The 16,886-nt window shown below is 37.2% G+C and overlaps 1 protein-coding gene across 5 annotated transcripts in view; it reads right to left on the reverse strand.

Annotated features, from left to right (window-relative positions):
• Window positions 1-16,886, reverse strand: part of rapgef4a (Rap guanine nucleotide exchange factor 4a) — a 117,220-nt gene that overhangs the window by 9,478 nt on the left and 90,856 nt on the right. For 3 of the 5 annotated variants that reach the window (XM_051710838.1, XM_051710840.1, XM_051710839.1), the window contains 12 exons: window positions 13,830-13,908; window positions 12,676-12,826; window positions 9,840-9,928; window positions 9,711-9,741; window positions 9,531-9,609; window positions 8,144-8,290; window positions 7,089-7,186; window positions 6,878-7,003; window positions 5,719-5,897; window positions 1,759-1,849; window positions 1,543-1,593; window positions 841-928 (listed from right to left, as the gene is read on the reverse strand). In XM_051710838.1, the coding sequence (XP_051566798.1) occupies window positions 841-928; window positions 1,543-1,593; window positions 1,759-1,849; window positions 5,719-5,897; window positions 6,878-7,003; window positions 7,089-7,186; window positions 8,144-8,290; window positions 9,531-9,609; window positions 9,711-9,741; window positions 9,840-9,928; window positions 12,676-12,826; window positions 13,830-13,908 (1,209 nt within the window). Of the gene's footprint in view, window positions 1-840; window positions 929-1,542; window positions 1,594-1,758; window positions 1,850-5,718; window positions 5,898-6,877; window positions 7,004-7,088; window positions 7,187-8,143; window positions 8,291-9,530; window positions 9,610-9,710; window positions 9,742-9,839; window positions 9,929-12,675; window positions 12,845-13,829; window positions 13,909-16,886 lie in introns of those variants that run through there. The other 2 variants (XR_007898512.1, XR_007898513.1) reach the window with 2 other exon arrangements.

A 16,886-nucleotide genomic window follows, 5' to 3' on the forward strand; every position in this document is an offset into this window, starting at 1 on the left:
ATACCTCCAAAGTTGTGGCAAAATGGCTTAAGAACAACAAAGTCAAGGTATTGGAATGGCCATCACAAAGTCCTGACCACAATCCGATAAAAAATTTGTGGGCAGAACTGAAAAAGCGTGTGCAAGCAAGGAGGCCTACAAACCTGACTCAGTTACACCAGTTCTGTCTGGAGGAATGTGCCAAAATTCCAGCAACTTATTGTGAGAAGCTTGTGGAAGGCTACCCAAAAAGTTTAACCCAAGTTAAACAATTTAAAGGCAATGCTACCAAATACTCACAAAGTGTATGTACACTTCTGACCCACTGGGAATGTGATGAAAGAAATAAAAGCTGAAATAAATCAACCTCTCTACTATTATTTTGACATTTCACATTCTTAAAATATAGTAGTGATCCTAACTGACCTAAGACAGGGAATTTTTTCAATGATTAAATGTCAGGAATTGTGAGAAGCTGAGTTTAAATGTATTTGGCTAAGGTTTATGTAAACTTCTGACTACAACTGTATGTATGCATTTATATACTGTATAGAGAATATTTACATGAAACTTTATTTTGTAATTTAATTAATTCAAATTTGTACCTCATTTTTACCTATTTTTTCTTTTTAAACCAATTTCCTTTCCTATAACAACCCCTTAATTTGATTTATTAATAGAAATACACTATATTTCTGTACTTTTCTGTAAATACTTACGACAATATTGCAAATGTTAACTTTAAATCTAAATACATTTAGCTTAAAAGCTGCAAATCATTTGTAAAAACAGCTGGATTTTAATGGTGTACAGTTTTGTTTATTTGGCTTACAATGTTTACTGGAGTATTATAAAGCTCACCTTTAATTAATAAAGGCATGAAAGGAATGACTGGTGGTTCTAACTTGGACATTGTTAGTCGATACGCTCTGTGATTCCTGGAAGGATCCTACAATGAGAGAAAGACAGAGAAGAGATCTTTGATTTCCTTTACAGGTAACATACAGTAGCAGAATCTTTAAGTAGATTTGAAGCAAAAAAATACTTGAAAATCAGAGGGAATGAACTACAACCCCATGGAGCATTGCGAATGATGTAATCAAATTAAAAACTATAGAAAAATATAAAATTATTGATTTAAAGTTGTTTATTAGAAGTATAGAAACAATATATTTTACTTTTACTGCAAAATACACAGAAGTAGTTTGAGAGTGTCGGAAGAGTTACTCGATTGCATCATTCACAGTGCATCATGAAATTGGGCGGTCGCTGCAGAGTTCTTTTGGTCCGTTTTGTTGGCCGATTCTCTGATTGGTGGATCTTTCTCTTCAGGATCTTGGGTAGTGTAGTTCTTCTAAGATATTTTACTATTAAAATTATTCTTTAAAAATGAAGTTGAAACAACACAGACCGATGGCTTCAGCAGAATGATTATCAAACTCGGAGCTCATGGCATGTCTGTCTTTAAAGCTTCATAAGTTATCCAAAAAATAAATTTTCCTGTGGAGAGAAATAATGGAATTTTTAGTTCTGGAACCAAATGATCCGACATGTTAAACTCACCATCAGATTTTCAAACTCTCCATAAAACTTCTTGAACTTGCTGGGCAGTTTCTGTGAGAGAGCAACATATTGAAATATTTTGAAATTGAGAGATCTGAATCAATATTAAATTTGCCATGACATTTTCTGGTTAGGAACGAATTTTTTTTTCATGATGTGTATGTGTGTCTGTCTGAAAGGGTGTGTATTATCTATGTGTCAGTATAAAGTGCTCACCTCCCATGTCTGACTGAGTCTGCAGACGGCTGGGTTTCCCAGGCCCATGATAATGGCAAAGAATGAGTTCAGATTCCTAAATTCTTTACAGCTTAAAAACAGCAAATGCACACCACTCAGTTAAACACAGTCTGCGTTAAAAACACAGGAGCGTGTTGTGTCTGTGTTCACTTAAAGGGATACTTTGAAAATTCTCGTATTTTTTACTCACCCTCATGTCGTTCAAAAACAGTATGACTTTCTGTCTTCAGTGGAACTCAAAAAGAGGTGTTTTGTAGAATGTTAAAGGTGCTCTTTTGTAGGACTGGGCAATATATTGAATATTCATGATATAATCGCGATGACTTTGCTGGCAACATAAAATGAAGCAATTATTGTGCGTATCACACTGATTTTAACTTTATTTAATATGGCCACTTCGTTGCCTAAAAAGCGTGTTATTACTAAGTTCACGATGCTTCAGGGCTGCACAATCAATCAAAATAACATCAACATCGCAATATGGTCATATGTGATTAGTAAACCCACAAAAGGCCGCAATTAAAGACAAATAATACATGATTTGTGTGTGCTTCAGAGTGAACAGGTGATGTGCTGTTCTGTGTGCACGCGCAGGGCTTATGATACACTGTTTTCACAATGTATTCTTGTATATTGCTACACATAAATGAAAATGTTCATTTAGTGAATTATTTTTAACTAGATTCTATCGTCATGCTTCAGTGCTGTTTGGTTGAAGAAAAAAACAACTTTTAAGCCATTTCAGAGCAAATACATAATTGTTGAAAAATATAGAGATATGACTTCTGTAGCCATATCGCCCAGCCCTACTCTTTTCTATACAATGAAAGTGAATGGGGACTGGGGCTGTCGAGTTCCAAAAAGCATCATAAAAGTGTCATAAAAGTAGCACATACGACATGTGCGCTACATTCCAAGTCTACTGAAGCCAGATGATAAGCTTGTATGATGAACAGACTGAAAAACTGTTTCCGTTGTAGCTCTCATATCTCATTTGCACATATTCTAACCTGTCAAGTCTCATTCGGTTACTAGTAGGGTTGAGAACAGAGAACCGGTTCCATTTAAAAAAAAATACTGGAATCGTATGATCTTTGTGACTTTCGGGTCCGTTAACGGTTCTCCAGCGTGCAATTTTCCATCGATGTGGCTGGAACACCATCCTGAAATACTCTGACAGTGTTTCCAGAAGCGCTTCTCTGCAGCAGCACTGCCCTCTACTGACTCTACAGCGTAAAACATAAAGTTCTACCAGTGTATTTAATTCCCAATCAAACAAGTCTCAAGCCGGCTCTTTTTACAGTGCGAAACATATGCGCTTCCAGTGCAGTTAGATTCCTGAAATAATTATTCAAAGGAGATGGTTCTTTTGAATCAACAGCGCAAAACATATGGTGCTTCCGGTATAGTCTGATCCCGAAAGAACCATTCTAATGAGCTGGTTCTTTTGAATCTACAGTGCGAAACATACAGCGCTTCCAGTATACAAGTAAACTTATATTGATGTTCAAGTTATGAATGTCCAACTCGAAATTACATAAGAAATGTTAAAGTCTAACATTAGGCTACAAAACACAGTCTAAACTGTCTCTGGAACTGTTATGGTTTATTTAATGATGACCTGTGAGACTTAAATCAAGCAGTGCAGTTACTGACTGGTTGTTCATATGACAATGTATAATTAAAGATACATGAGAGTTGTTGTAATAAGTGGAATTTTATAAAATAATAAATTAATTAATTAAATATGCCATCGCATTTCTTGTTGGTTTAGATTTGTTTATTTAAAATATATTTAGAATCTATTATTGGATTGTAATTATGTCTCTAAAAAGTCTGCAAACACACCTTTTACAAGAACTGTATTACATTTATTTCTGATTTGTTATATGTGTTCTGTAGAAATCTGAAATGATCTCATTATTTGGTAACAGACAGCAGAGGGTAGTAAATACAATAATAATTGCATTTCTCATTTCTAAATAATTCTTTAAAGGTGAAGTATATAACACTTGTCATGTAATATTCACCTATTTTTTGCCAATGTGTGACCGGATTGTAATGCAACTTAAAAAATTAGCCCTTCCCGGACTTCCTAGGTTGCCTATTAAAGCCTGTAGACTGATTTTCATGTGAAGGGAGCGGGTCAGTTTTGCCGGGAAAATTCAAAGGATGTGACGTTTATGTGCGCTCCCGAGAGCCTTGCCTCAGTGCTTCTCTTCCGCTATTCAACAGCGACAACTAACTGCAACACTAGGTAACGTTATCTTAGAGATGGAATCCCAGCACAACACCGACTCCTACACAAACTCAGAGTTAGCCAAAAAAAAAAAAAAATGTATCTACTGAATCCCGTCTGGTTAAGGGGGAACGTGATCGTGGTCGAGCGAAAACTAGAGTGAACATCAGCAGGGCATTTGATTCCTGGAGGGACCTTCATTCGGTTTTGGGGATCAAACCAACCCTGAATTGGTGTTCTTCATATTGGACAGGTAAGCTTACATAACTGCAAAGCATGTGAAATATAGTGCCATAAGGATTGATCCGTGTAATTTTAGCTAACTTGATCTTGCCTGCACAGTAACTGTCACAATCAATGTTAATCTGTAATTATTCAGCAAGGTAAACTACAATAACACATGAAATGAATGCTAGACAGTGTTCAAGATAATGCAAAAGACCCATTCATTAGTGTAACGTAACTTGATTATACAGAAAATATATACAATCTATTATTATAAAACAATAGCGCATCGATATATCAAAATGTCAGGTGTGATGGAATCACATCAATACTGAATTGTGTCAACATATTTATAATGTACAGTCTATTTTATAAACAGCTACTGTCATCATCCACCAAATTTAGCTAACAGCTATTGATAAAACTGGCTAGCTAGCTAATGCTGACATAGGCTATCGTATAAATGCAGTCAATGTATCATGCAAAGAAAAGTGATTACTTCAAACTACAGTCTCGTATAGTCAGACCTATATCCACACTTTGTTTTAGTCCTGTTCCAGCACTGGAGAGTCAGATATAATACAGTCTCAAAGTTTGTAGTAAAACAATCATAACTGTGTAATTTTAATTATGCTACATCATCTGTCAGCATGATGTCGGTGAATCACGTTCAGTCTCTTTGTACGTTATGTCATTGTTTTGGCCGATGCTTGCTAGCTCGAGTCCCTATGGTGTGTGTGCATGATCGCGAGCACGAGCAACAAGTAGCTGGCTGCAGTTCACTTAACAGCCACAGGTGTCATTAATAACAAGGGTTTCTGAATCTTACAACCTGCACCTTTAAAAAAAAAAAAAAGTACTAAAAGAATTACTGGAACCGTTAAGGAACCTGATTCTTTAAGAAGAATCAGAAACGGAATCGTAAAATTCCTTGCGATTTCCAACCCTAGTTACTAGACACAAAAGAACAAATGCTGTTTGGTGTCAATGATGTCAAACCTCACACATCTTGACATGCTGGAATATGCATATGCACAAATGAGATTCGAGAGCTTCCGTGGAGGATAAGATGTTGGCCTGTTCCTCACACAAAGCTATTTTAATACTCAAAAGACTTGGAATACAGCAAATCAGTCGTATGGATAATTTTATGGCACTTTTCTTTTGTCATTTTTGGTGCTTGACAGCCTCTGGTGGTCACTGTATGCTTCCATTGTATGGGAAGCAACAGCTTGCACATCCTGCTAAACATCTCCTTTTGTGGTTTTTGTTTTTTTCTTTGTTTTATGTGAACTATGCCTTTAAATTTAAATAAACTCTCAAAAATTTCACACTCTCTACTGCAGCACACATTTACACTACACAACACATAAAACATAAGATTTGTACACACATCAAGCAACCCTCTGTAGAACAAAATGATTAATTACACACATGTACACATCATGCAGTTTAATGAGATGACACAGACTCACTGTGCAGCGATCTTGATGAACTTCTTGAGCAGTTGGACTCGTTTGCTGAGTGTGGGACACAAACACACCTCTGTCACCACCCACAGCTGGACCTCATTAAACCGCCTCAGGAACAGGTCCAGATTAGCCGTGGTCTTCTTGAAATGCTGACGCCCAAACGTGTGATAAATCAGCTCGTGCTAAAACAGAATCGAATCACACATGTTCCATTCACTTTTTACAGTTTGGAAAATTCGAAATTCGATTATTTGTCGAAAATGCACTGATGATGACTTACATTATTGGGCTAAAACAGGCACAGAGCAACAAAAGAAACAGAACGTGGGTGCCTCGAGATGCATTTTAAAGTTTGAATTTCCTTTTAAATTGACACAGCGTCTAAAAAATGCATCGTTACTGCAAGAGACATTGTAAAAACTGCGAGACATGACACAACGGTCAAAGATGTCCATCTAGCATGTGTGCTTATATAGAAAAAGGCAGACGAGATCGAAATGAACAGCCCTCAGGTGGAGGACTTTGGCGGTTGTGTCTGGTCTTGACTATGCCTCAGATTGCTCTTATAAGCATTTCGCTGCATAAGCATTAGGTGTGTACATACAAATGTATTTAATGAAAAACACTCTGGTATCGCTGGTATTATAAAGCTTGAGTCCGCGGTAGTAGTACAGCATCGGTATAGACTACTGTGCAACACTAAGTTAACGAAGAACGGTCTATTGAAGTGTTTCTTTTCTCGTTTTACTTTTTTATTTAATATTTGAGAATATGAACTGGCTAAATCTTTTGACTTGTTAATTTTACACTCATGTTAACAGCCAGATATGTTCTTTGCAATAAACAATCGCTACAACACAGTGTTGATTGGTTTACATTAATTTGTTGTGCCCTCTTGTGGACGTCGCAGACAATTTTTTCCGCCCTACATGTAATAATGTCTTTAAAATTCGAATATAATCCGAATACTGGTTATATTTCAGTAAAAATTTGAATTTAGATTCTACAAATTACAGCCCTACAAGAGAGCAGCCTGAACATTCTGCAAAGCATTCCCTTTTGTGTTCCTGGAAGTAAGAAAGTCGTACAGGTTTGGAAAAACATGAGGATGAGTAAATGATGACAGAATTATCCCTAAAAATGCAGAACTGTCTGTATGTACCTCGTGTACACAGTCAAAGAGCTCCCAATCATAGAGGGTCATCTGATGAGCCAGATCTTTAGAGCTCATGAGCTCAAATGTGGACATGGATCCTGTAGACGGTCCCTCCTGCTCTGGTAGTGGAGACTACATGAACAATCAATCAAAAGATCAGTCAATCAACCAGCCAAAAGGTCCATGTATGTGTGTGTGTACAGCACCTATCACACACCAAAGAGCTGAGCTGGTCTCTTGGGCAGACGAACAGACGGCCATTAATGCTCAGTGAAGAGAAGATGGATACATCACACGGCTTCAGAAGCACTTTATCTGGCAAACATACACACACACACACACACACATTACACATTGTTATTACTTATACTATTCTTTAGACTTTGCGTTCACATATAAAAAACAACCATCGTCACCTAGTTGCACATTCAGAGATCAGTTTTAACGAGCAGCAACTAACATCAGCTTTAATGGATCAGTCGCTGAAACTCCCATTCTAGTGTTTTTCGCATTTTAAATAGCACATCACACACACATTTCCCTCAACTGAAGTTGACACCAGGGTCATGCAGTGTGTTATTGTGTCTGGTTGTCATAACAGTGCGTGTGCATATTCCAACACTGAACCTTCACCCTCCTCTTCATCATGCAGTGTGACAGTAGTGATACATCTGCATAATAACCACGTGCTGATGCCAAAGATACACACACATACAAACAAGCATACACATACACTCATATACCCAAAAGGCCACCTCTAAGCAACACTGTAAACAATGTTTCATGAGATGAAAAATGTGTAGAAAAATGTGCTTCATGTGATAAAAACTAATCTAAATTGTAGACGTAGAGTAGAATCTAATAAATATTTCTTACATTTTCTTAAAATCCCTTTAAACTTTCTGTTTATATTTAAGGTTTAATGGGGGAAAAAATACCAGATTTTAATGTGGTCTCAGATTTTTTGGGGCCGCTACACAAATGTGACTGTTTGTTTGTGTGTGTTATGAGGTCAGCATTGGGTCACAGTGCATTATATGTGTGTGAATTGGCAGTGGAACATCTGTATCACACACACCAACACAGAGCAGCAGCATCGAGATGCAGAATTTGAAATGTTTGCTAAGACGGGTGCAACACAGAGCTCAGACTGTCAGCCAGAAGACAAAAGACAACTGCAAACCACCAATTAATCAAACACAAATGAAAAGAGAGGAAATGCCTGTCAATACAGAAATAAAAAAGGAAAGGTGTGTGTATGTGTGTTTTCACCTCCAGCTGAGCTCATGTGAATGAGCAGAAGGTCATCACCTGACCCCAGTTTATCAGTAACCGCGGAGATGACCTCTCTGACAGATGCAGCGACGGGCACTCTGATAGTGGTGTAGGTGTGATCACTGCAGTACACTTTAAAGAGGACTAGAACACACAATTAATCAGAACAATAATACATATAATAATATAATCTGATTATATTAGAAACAATCACTGTTAATACAAGAGACTATTTAGCAGAGACGGGTCACTTCTATTAAAATCAGTAGGAAAAACTGGAATGCCCAACCAAGGAGCTCAAGTGCCCAACACCCAACGGATGTAGAAAAGGAAGTCCCGCCTTACAGGAAAAGAGCCAATCACCTTTTAGATACAGACATCGCCTGTCAATCAACTCGAGAATGCGCATGCGCATTAGATATACAAGCCGGGAAAATAGCGTTTTTTTAGCGTAATCTGAGGTAAAGAAGCACAATTTATAATACTATTGTTGACAGATTTTACTGCTGATTTTAAATATGTTCTTTGATCGTAATCTTGACCGACTGTTTTGGAAATTTTCCACATTCAAGTAGATAGGACTTGCCGCTTGTTTACATAAAAAAATAGTTCCCTCCAAAAGATGTCCACTGAGTGACCTGACATGCTAAAAAGACTTTGTTAATACTAACCATGATTTGAGTGTCACTTGTTCAATATGATTAATAATACTTACATTTACTATAATTTAACCTGAACCACATTTTCCTAGCATATAAAAGGATCATGTCACTGTTATAGAGATATGCCTGACATTCAACAAGGACGCAGTTAATGCACAAAAGAAGTCCATATTTCCATTCATCTAATTAATTGTATAGTCCATTTACACTACCAACCTCTTATGTGCTGTCTTTGTTTATTTCGCTGGTGCTTGACAGGGAATGGATGATATAATATGATGCAGATGGTAATTTTAGACGCTTAGCACTCTTAAAATGGGGCCCTAAGTGCACAGAGTGCAAATAGTTGGAGATAATATTTGCACTTCTTATTAAATACTAATAGTATAGGGGTATCACTGCAGTGTTTTTATTATGTTTATTTAGAGCCCCACAGACACCTAACACCAACCCCTAAACCTAACCCTAACTTTCCCTTACAGAAATGAACCATGGTTTTACTACAGTAACCAAATTATCACCAATAATAATTATCAAAAAATTAAATGGTTGCTACTGTATATTAACACCACATTACTGTAGTAACATCATGATTAATTGGATTAAAACTTTTGTTATGGTTAGCTATGATTAAAACTAACTTCTGCCAAAAAACATGGTTACTACAATATTACAGTAGTAAAACCATAGTTAATAGACACTGGTGCACCCTGATGACTCACTCTCATCTGTGCTCCTGATTGGCTGTCGCTCCTGCAGCCTGTCATTCCCCATGCTGAACTGACGCAGCAGAACTTTATGCTTAAATGAGAAAGAATCATATGACACTGATTCAGTGCTGATTCAGCACCATCACAAGACAAATGGAAAAATCACTGAATTTGTGTTATATTTCCTTTCACCTTTTTCTGTGAGGGCCTGCCATCATCTGAACTGTGAATAAATGCAATGTGAGTGCTAGTGAGTGATAGTAATAGCTTTGTGTGACTGTTCATTTAAAATCTCTCTCATCTGTAAGACTCTTTTCTCACTTTTGCTTGATGATCTTCTCCAGTTCAGGCAGCTGATCTGTCAGAGCTGGAATGATTCTGGAATCTTCACACACTGTCTCGTAGAATTCCTGCATCAAAAAGCATGCTCTCTTTGAGAAAGAATCACAGCAGAACAATGTCTACACTGGGCTAAGCAAACAGTCCAGCTTTGTGCATTGACTAGATTTAAAGGGGTCATATCATACATTCAGTGTCGGGGGAAGCTACTTTGATACTGAAGCTTCCCAAGCTTTTCATAACTTAAAGTAGTTAAAATGAAGTCTGTAGCTACTAAAAAAAATAAAATTAAATTAAAAACTACATTGTTGCTATTTAAATAAGGAAATATTGACATTTAGTTAGTTAGTTAGTTAGTTAGTTAGTTACGTTTATTTATAAAGCACATTTAAAAGCAACTGATGTTGAGCCAAAATGCTGTACAATAATAAAAAGGTCAAAAAACAAATAAAATAATAATAAAAACAAAAATAAAAACACAAATAAGTACTAAAGGAAACAAATGTGTTAAAACATCAGGTAACCTCAAAAGCTAAACAGTAAAAATGAGTCAAAGCTAGATTTAAAAATAGCAAGGGTAGGAGAAGACCTAACATGAAGTGGAAATCTTGCCACTGCATTTTGAACCATCTACAGACGTGCAAGGGAGGACTGAGGCAGGCCCACATACAAGCAATTACAGAGAAGTAATAAGGGCATGAATAACAATTTCCAGATCTTTCTATGAAAGAAACGGTTTTAATTTAGAAATGGACCTAAGGTGGAAGAAGCGTCCTTTAACAATGGCACTAACATGCTTATCAAAGAGCATTGCAGAATCGAAAATGACACCAAGGTTCTAAACATTGTTATGCAAGTTAGAAGATAAAGGACCTAACTGGTTACCAATGCTTGAGATGCATAACGGAGAGCCAAAAGCAATCACTTCAGTTTTATTTGCATTAAGTTGAAGGAAATTATGTGACTTCTAGGAAGCATATACAGAGAAAAGAGTAGAGGCCCCAAGATGAAACCCTGTGGAACACCATATGTAATGGGTGCAGAGGATGAAGAAAAACCACCAATGCTGACAGACATAGTTCTCTCTTTGAGATAGGAGTCAAAGCATTTTAACACCAGCCCTTTGATTCCAACAACGCTCTCAAGGCGATTTAAGAGGATATTGTGATCTATGGTGTCAAATGCTGCACTGAGATCTAATAAAATAATAAAATATTAATAATTAAATATTATTAGACTTTATTATATATAGTTCTGATTTACTGAGAATTCAATAATATCATCTGATTGTTATATATATTGATTTTAATTTTTTCTTCCCAAATTGGAATGCCCAATTCCCACTACTTAGTAGGTCCTCGTGGTGGCGCGGTTACTCACCTCAATCCAGGTGGCGGAGGACAAGTCTCAGTTGCCTACACTTCTGAGACCGTCAATCCACGCATCTTATCACGTGGCTCATTGTGCATGACACCGCAGAGACTCACAGCATGTGGAGGCTCATGCTATTCTCCGCCATCCAAGCACAACTTACCACGTGCCCCATTGAGAGCGAGAACCACTAATCGTGACCACGAGGAGGTTACCCCATGTGACTCTATCTTCCCTAGCAACCGGGTCAATTTGGTTGCTTAGGAGACCTGGCTGGAGTCACTTAGCACACCCTGGATTCAAACTCACGACTCCAGGGGTGGTAGTCATCATCAATACTCGCTGAGCTACCCAGGCCCCCTATATATATATATATATATATATATATATATATATATATATATATATATATATATATATATATTGATTAGCTGTAGTAAAATGATTCATAGTTTTAACCATAGTTTAACCATGGATAGGTTAAACAAATAGGATGACAACAATACATTTAACAAATGTATCCTTAATATATACTAATAAACAGGAAGACATTCTATTTTATAAAGCTAAATCGAAATATAGTGATAAACTGCAACAATTAGCTAAATATTTTATTGAAAAATAAGTCACTTTAAAAGAATAATTCACCCACAAAAATTTGAAAATTCTCATCATTTACTCACCCTCATGCCATCCCAGATGTGTATGAATTTTTTTCTTCTGCTGAACACAAATGAAGATTTTTAGAAGACAATTTCAGCTCTGTAGGTCCATACAATGCAAATGAATGGTGACCAGAACCTTGAAGGTCCAAAAAGTCAGTTCATTAGTTTAAGAGAACATGGTTCACAAGCTTCATTGGTTTTGCTTTCATTTGAAAATGCCAGTGCATTTACATGATGCTCGAGTCAGCATGAACTGATTCCCCCCATGGACGAGCATTGGAGAGCAACCGGAAGTAAACAATTATAGTGAAAAGGACTTTAATATTGATCTGTTTCTCACCCAAATGATCGTATAGCTTAAGTCATTATTTTAACCATAATTAATATTTAATCATATGGATTACTTTTATGCAGCCTTGATGTGATTTTTGGACATTCAAAGTTCTGGTCACCATCCACTTGCATTGTATGGACCGACACAGCTGAAATATTCTTCTAAAAATATTCATTTGTGTTCTGCTGAAGAAAGAAAGTCATACACATTTTTGGGTGAACTATTCCTTTAATGTACAGCAGCTGATGAGTTGCTTTGCAGCTTAGTTTCAATAAATGGTATGGACTGAGTGGAAGTTCTGAGTTCTAAAAGTTACAGGATGTTTTCATGGTACAATTTAACTCTTCTATCTCTAAAGACCAAGTAACATTTAATTCCTCATCATATTACTCATTTAAGCTAACAAAAATTGGAACAGAGCAGGCCTGAGTCAAGTGAAAGTGCTGACCTGCAGAAAGTTGTACGAGCTCTCCTCCTCCTGAAGATGGTCTGTGTTGATGGCCGCCCATTGTAACACCAGACGAATCACCCTGCATTTGTTATTGAGTTTGTAATCCATCCGTTCCTGTTCACTGCCCTGAGACGCCTCAGCGTGATAGGTGCATCAGCGCTAAGGACTTTGAAGCAAAACCTTTGTGATTCTGTGTGTTGAGTAATTTCTCATCATTTACTCACCCTCGTGTCACAAAAAAGAGATTTCTATATGTTGACAACCCCTGGTCACTTTTTTGTATGGACAAGAGCACTCTGAAAATTCATCACAATATCTCATTTTGTGTTTCACAGAAGAAAGAAAGTCCTGTGGGTTTGAAACAACATGAGGGGTTAATTTTATTCTAATATTTGTGTCCCATGTAAAAGCAGGCACTATTCCTGGAACTGGCACACAGTATTCCTAAAAAAAAGTTTTGGACACATTTGCACCCCTGGAGGTTTACAAGAATATTCCGGGTTCAGTACAAGTCAAACTCAATCAACAGCATTTGTGGCATAATGTTGATTACCACAAAAATTAATTTCCACTCGTCCTTTTCTTAAAAAAAGCTAAATCTGGGTTACAGCGATGCACTTATAATAGAAGTGAATGTGGCCAATTTTTGGAGGGTTTAAAGACAGAAATTTGAAGCTTTTCATTTTCTAAAAGCACTTACATTATTCTGTTAAAGCTCATGTATCATTTGAGCTGTAAATTTCTTTATATCGTCGTTTATATGGTCGATTTAGGGTTACGTTGTTTATAATGAAGTTGTAAATTGGCTATAACTTTACACAGAGAAGGTTAGTTAGTGATTTTTTCACACTAAAATCACGTTAACACACATATTGTTTACATCTTTTGGCTATACGTTTGAGACGGTGAGTATTTGGCCCCCATTCACTTCCATTGTAAGTGTCGCAGTTCTGCTTTTTTTTTTTTTTTTAAGGAGGTATGAGTCAAAATTAATTTTATGGTAATCATTATTAATCCACAAATACTGTCGATTGAGCTTAACTTGTACTGAGCCCCAGAATATTCCTTTAACTCAGCAAAGGCACATCCACTTTGTCAACCATCAGCCAGCACTGGTGATAAGCAGTGTGTGAATGTGTTTTAAAGGATATTGGGCCATGAGAAGAGGACACAGCTGAGCATTTGGGACAAAAACACAGTGCATGAGCAAAAAGTCATCCAGAACTGGATCTACAGAGATAGAGAAAGAGATTTAGTTAGTTAGTTAGTTAGTTTCGTTCGTTAGCTGATTGGCTTGTTATTTGGTTAGTTAGTAAGTTACTGTAGTTTGCTGGTTAGTTGGTGAGTTGGTTAGTTAATTGGTTTATTAGTTACATGGTTAGTTGGTTTATTAGTTTGTTGTTAGTTGGTTTATTAGTTAGTTGGTTAGTGAGTAAGTGTGAGTGAGTTAGGTGAGTTAAAGGCAGCTACAAGCAACATGTTGCACAATACAGTACAATGTTTTTAGCTAATTCTGGTTTTGTTGTCCACTCAATGTATCTGTTTAGATAGAGCAGAAATAAATTTTGTCACAAAACTACCAATAGTTTTGTAAAAAAAAAAAAAAAAGTGTATATATATACACTATATTGCCAAAAGTATTCGCTCACCCATCCAAATAATTGAATTCAGGCGTTCCAATCACTTCCATGGCAACAGGTGTATAAAATGAAGCACCTAGGCATGCAGACTGCTTCTACAAACATTTGTGAAAGAATGGGCCGCTCTCAGGAGCTCAGTGAATTCCAGCGTGCTACTGTGATAGGATGCCACCTGTGCAACAAGTCCAGTCGTGAAATTTCCTCACTACTAAATATTCCACAGTCAACTGTCAGTGGTATTATAACAAAGTGGAAGTGACTGGGAATGACAGCAACTCAGCCACGAAGTGGTAGGCCACGTAAAATGACAGAGCGGGGTCAGCGGATGCTGAGGCGCATAGTGCGCAGAGGTCACCAACTTTCTGCAGAGTCAATCGCTACAGACCTCCAAAGTTCATGTGGCCTTCAGATTAGCTCAAGAACAGTGCGTAGAGAGCTTCATGGAATGGGTTTCCATGGCCGAGCAGCTGCATCCAAGCCATACATCACCAAGTGCAATGCAAAGCTTCGGATGCAGTGGTGTAAAGCACGCCGCCACTGGACTCTAGAGCAGTGGAGACGTGTTCTCTGGAGTGACGAATCATGCTTCTCCATCTGGCAATCTGATGGACGAGTCTGGGTTTGGTGGTTGCCAGGAGAACGGTACTTGTCTGACTGCATTGTGCCAACTGTGAAGTTTGGTGGAGGGGGTATTATGGTGTGGGGTTGTTTTTCAGGAGCTGGGCTTGGCCCCTTAGTTCCAGTGAAAGGAACTCTGAATGCTTCAGCATACCAAGAGATTTTGGACAATTCCATGCTCCCAACTTTGTGGGAACAGTTTGGGGATGGCCCCTTCCTGTTCCAACATGACTGCGCACCAGTGCACAAAGCAAGGCACATAAAGATATGGATGAGCAAATTTGGTGTGGAAGAACTTGACTGGCCTGCACAGAGTCCTGACCTCAACCCGATAGAGCACCTTTGGGATGAATTAGAGCGAAGACTGCGAGCCAGGCCTTCTCGTCCAACATCAGTGTCTGACCTCACAAATGCGCTTCTGGAAGAATGGTCAAAAATTCCCATAAACACACTCCTAAACCTTGTGGAAAGCCTTTCCAGAAGAGTTGAAGCTGTTATAGCTGCAGAGGGTGGGCCGACGTCATATTAAACACTATGGATTAAGAATGGGATGTCACTTAAGTTCATATGCGTCTAAAGGCAGATGAGCGAATACTTTTGGCAATATAGTGTATATATATATATATATATATATATATATATATATATATATATATATATATATATATATTTTATATATATAGGTTTAATATGTTGTTTGGATATTTAATGCCTATGGCGAAGGTCAGCTCACATGTCTGGTGAATAATTGATGGGTTGACACTTGAAGTGTGGATAGAAAGCATTTTTTTTTATTTTTTTTTTTATATTGTAGCTTATAATTTTAAAGGAATATTCCATTTACTACAATTTAAGCTCAATCGACAGCATTTGTGTCATGATGTTGATTACCAAAAAAAATAATTTAGACTCGTCCCTCTTTTTCTTTAAGAAAAAGCACAAATGGAGGTTACAGTGAGGCACTTACAAATCTGGAAGAGAATGGGGCCAATTTGGAGAGTTTAAAGGCAGAAATGTGAAGCTTATAATTTTATAAAAGCACTTGCATTAATTCTTCTGTTAAAACTTGCGCATTATTCGAGTTGTAAAGTTTACGGTGTCGCCATGGCAATGAAGTTGTAAAATTGGTTATAATTTTACACAGATAAGGTTAGTACGCTATTTCATCACACTAAAATCATGTTGTTTACTCATATATTGTTTACGTCTTGTGGCTATACTTTTGAAACAGTGAGTATTTTAACATTTACTGATTGTCTGCATTCACTTCCATTGTAAGTGCATCACTGTAACCCAGATTTGTGCTTTTTTTTTTTAAAGAATAGGAGGGACGAGTTGAAATTTATTTTTGTGGTAATCAATATTAACCTACAAATGTTGTTGTTTAAGCTTAACTTGTTTTGAACCCAGAATATTCCTTTAGTTATATGGCAGTTAGTGTCTATCCATTAGCACTGTTAAAATTCCATCCATCAATGTTTTATGACATGTTACAGTAGAGCCCAATTATTAAACAGTTTGACAGTGCGCTGTTGTATTTGATTATCTGAATCAACAGGTATATAATGAATGTAGTAATGTGATGTACATATTTTCAGATGCATTTTTTTCATACGTATTTTCATGGTTGACGGACGTTCAAAGGTGTGCAATTATTTTCCAGTAAACGCACGGCTATGAAGTAGTTCCAGGTCTTTACCGTATAACGGTTCCATATCACTTTGCTAAATTATTTCAGTTATTTCAAAGAGCCCTACAGGCTACCACAACAAAATGACCAATTAAAACAAAGACACTGGCTTAGTACATCAGATAAGAATGATGAACAATGTCAATGAAATCCTAATTTATTTCCATTTCTGTTGAAAAACGCCCTTGTGCTCCCTCTCTCTCTCTCTCACTCACAATGACACACATACAGTACATATGCAAACACACACACATCTAGTC

The sequence above is a fragment of the Myxocyprinus asiaticus genome, chromosome 11 (assembly GCF_019703515.2).
Source record: "Myxocyprinus asiaticus isolate MX2 ecotype Aquarium Trade chromosome 11, UBuf_Myxa_2, whole genome shotgun sequence".
NCBI lineage: Eukaryota > Metazoa > Chordata > Actinopteri > Cypriniformes > Catostomidae > Myxocyprinus > Myxocyprinus asiaticus.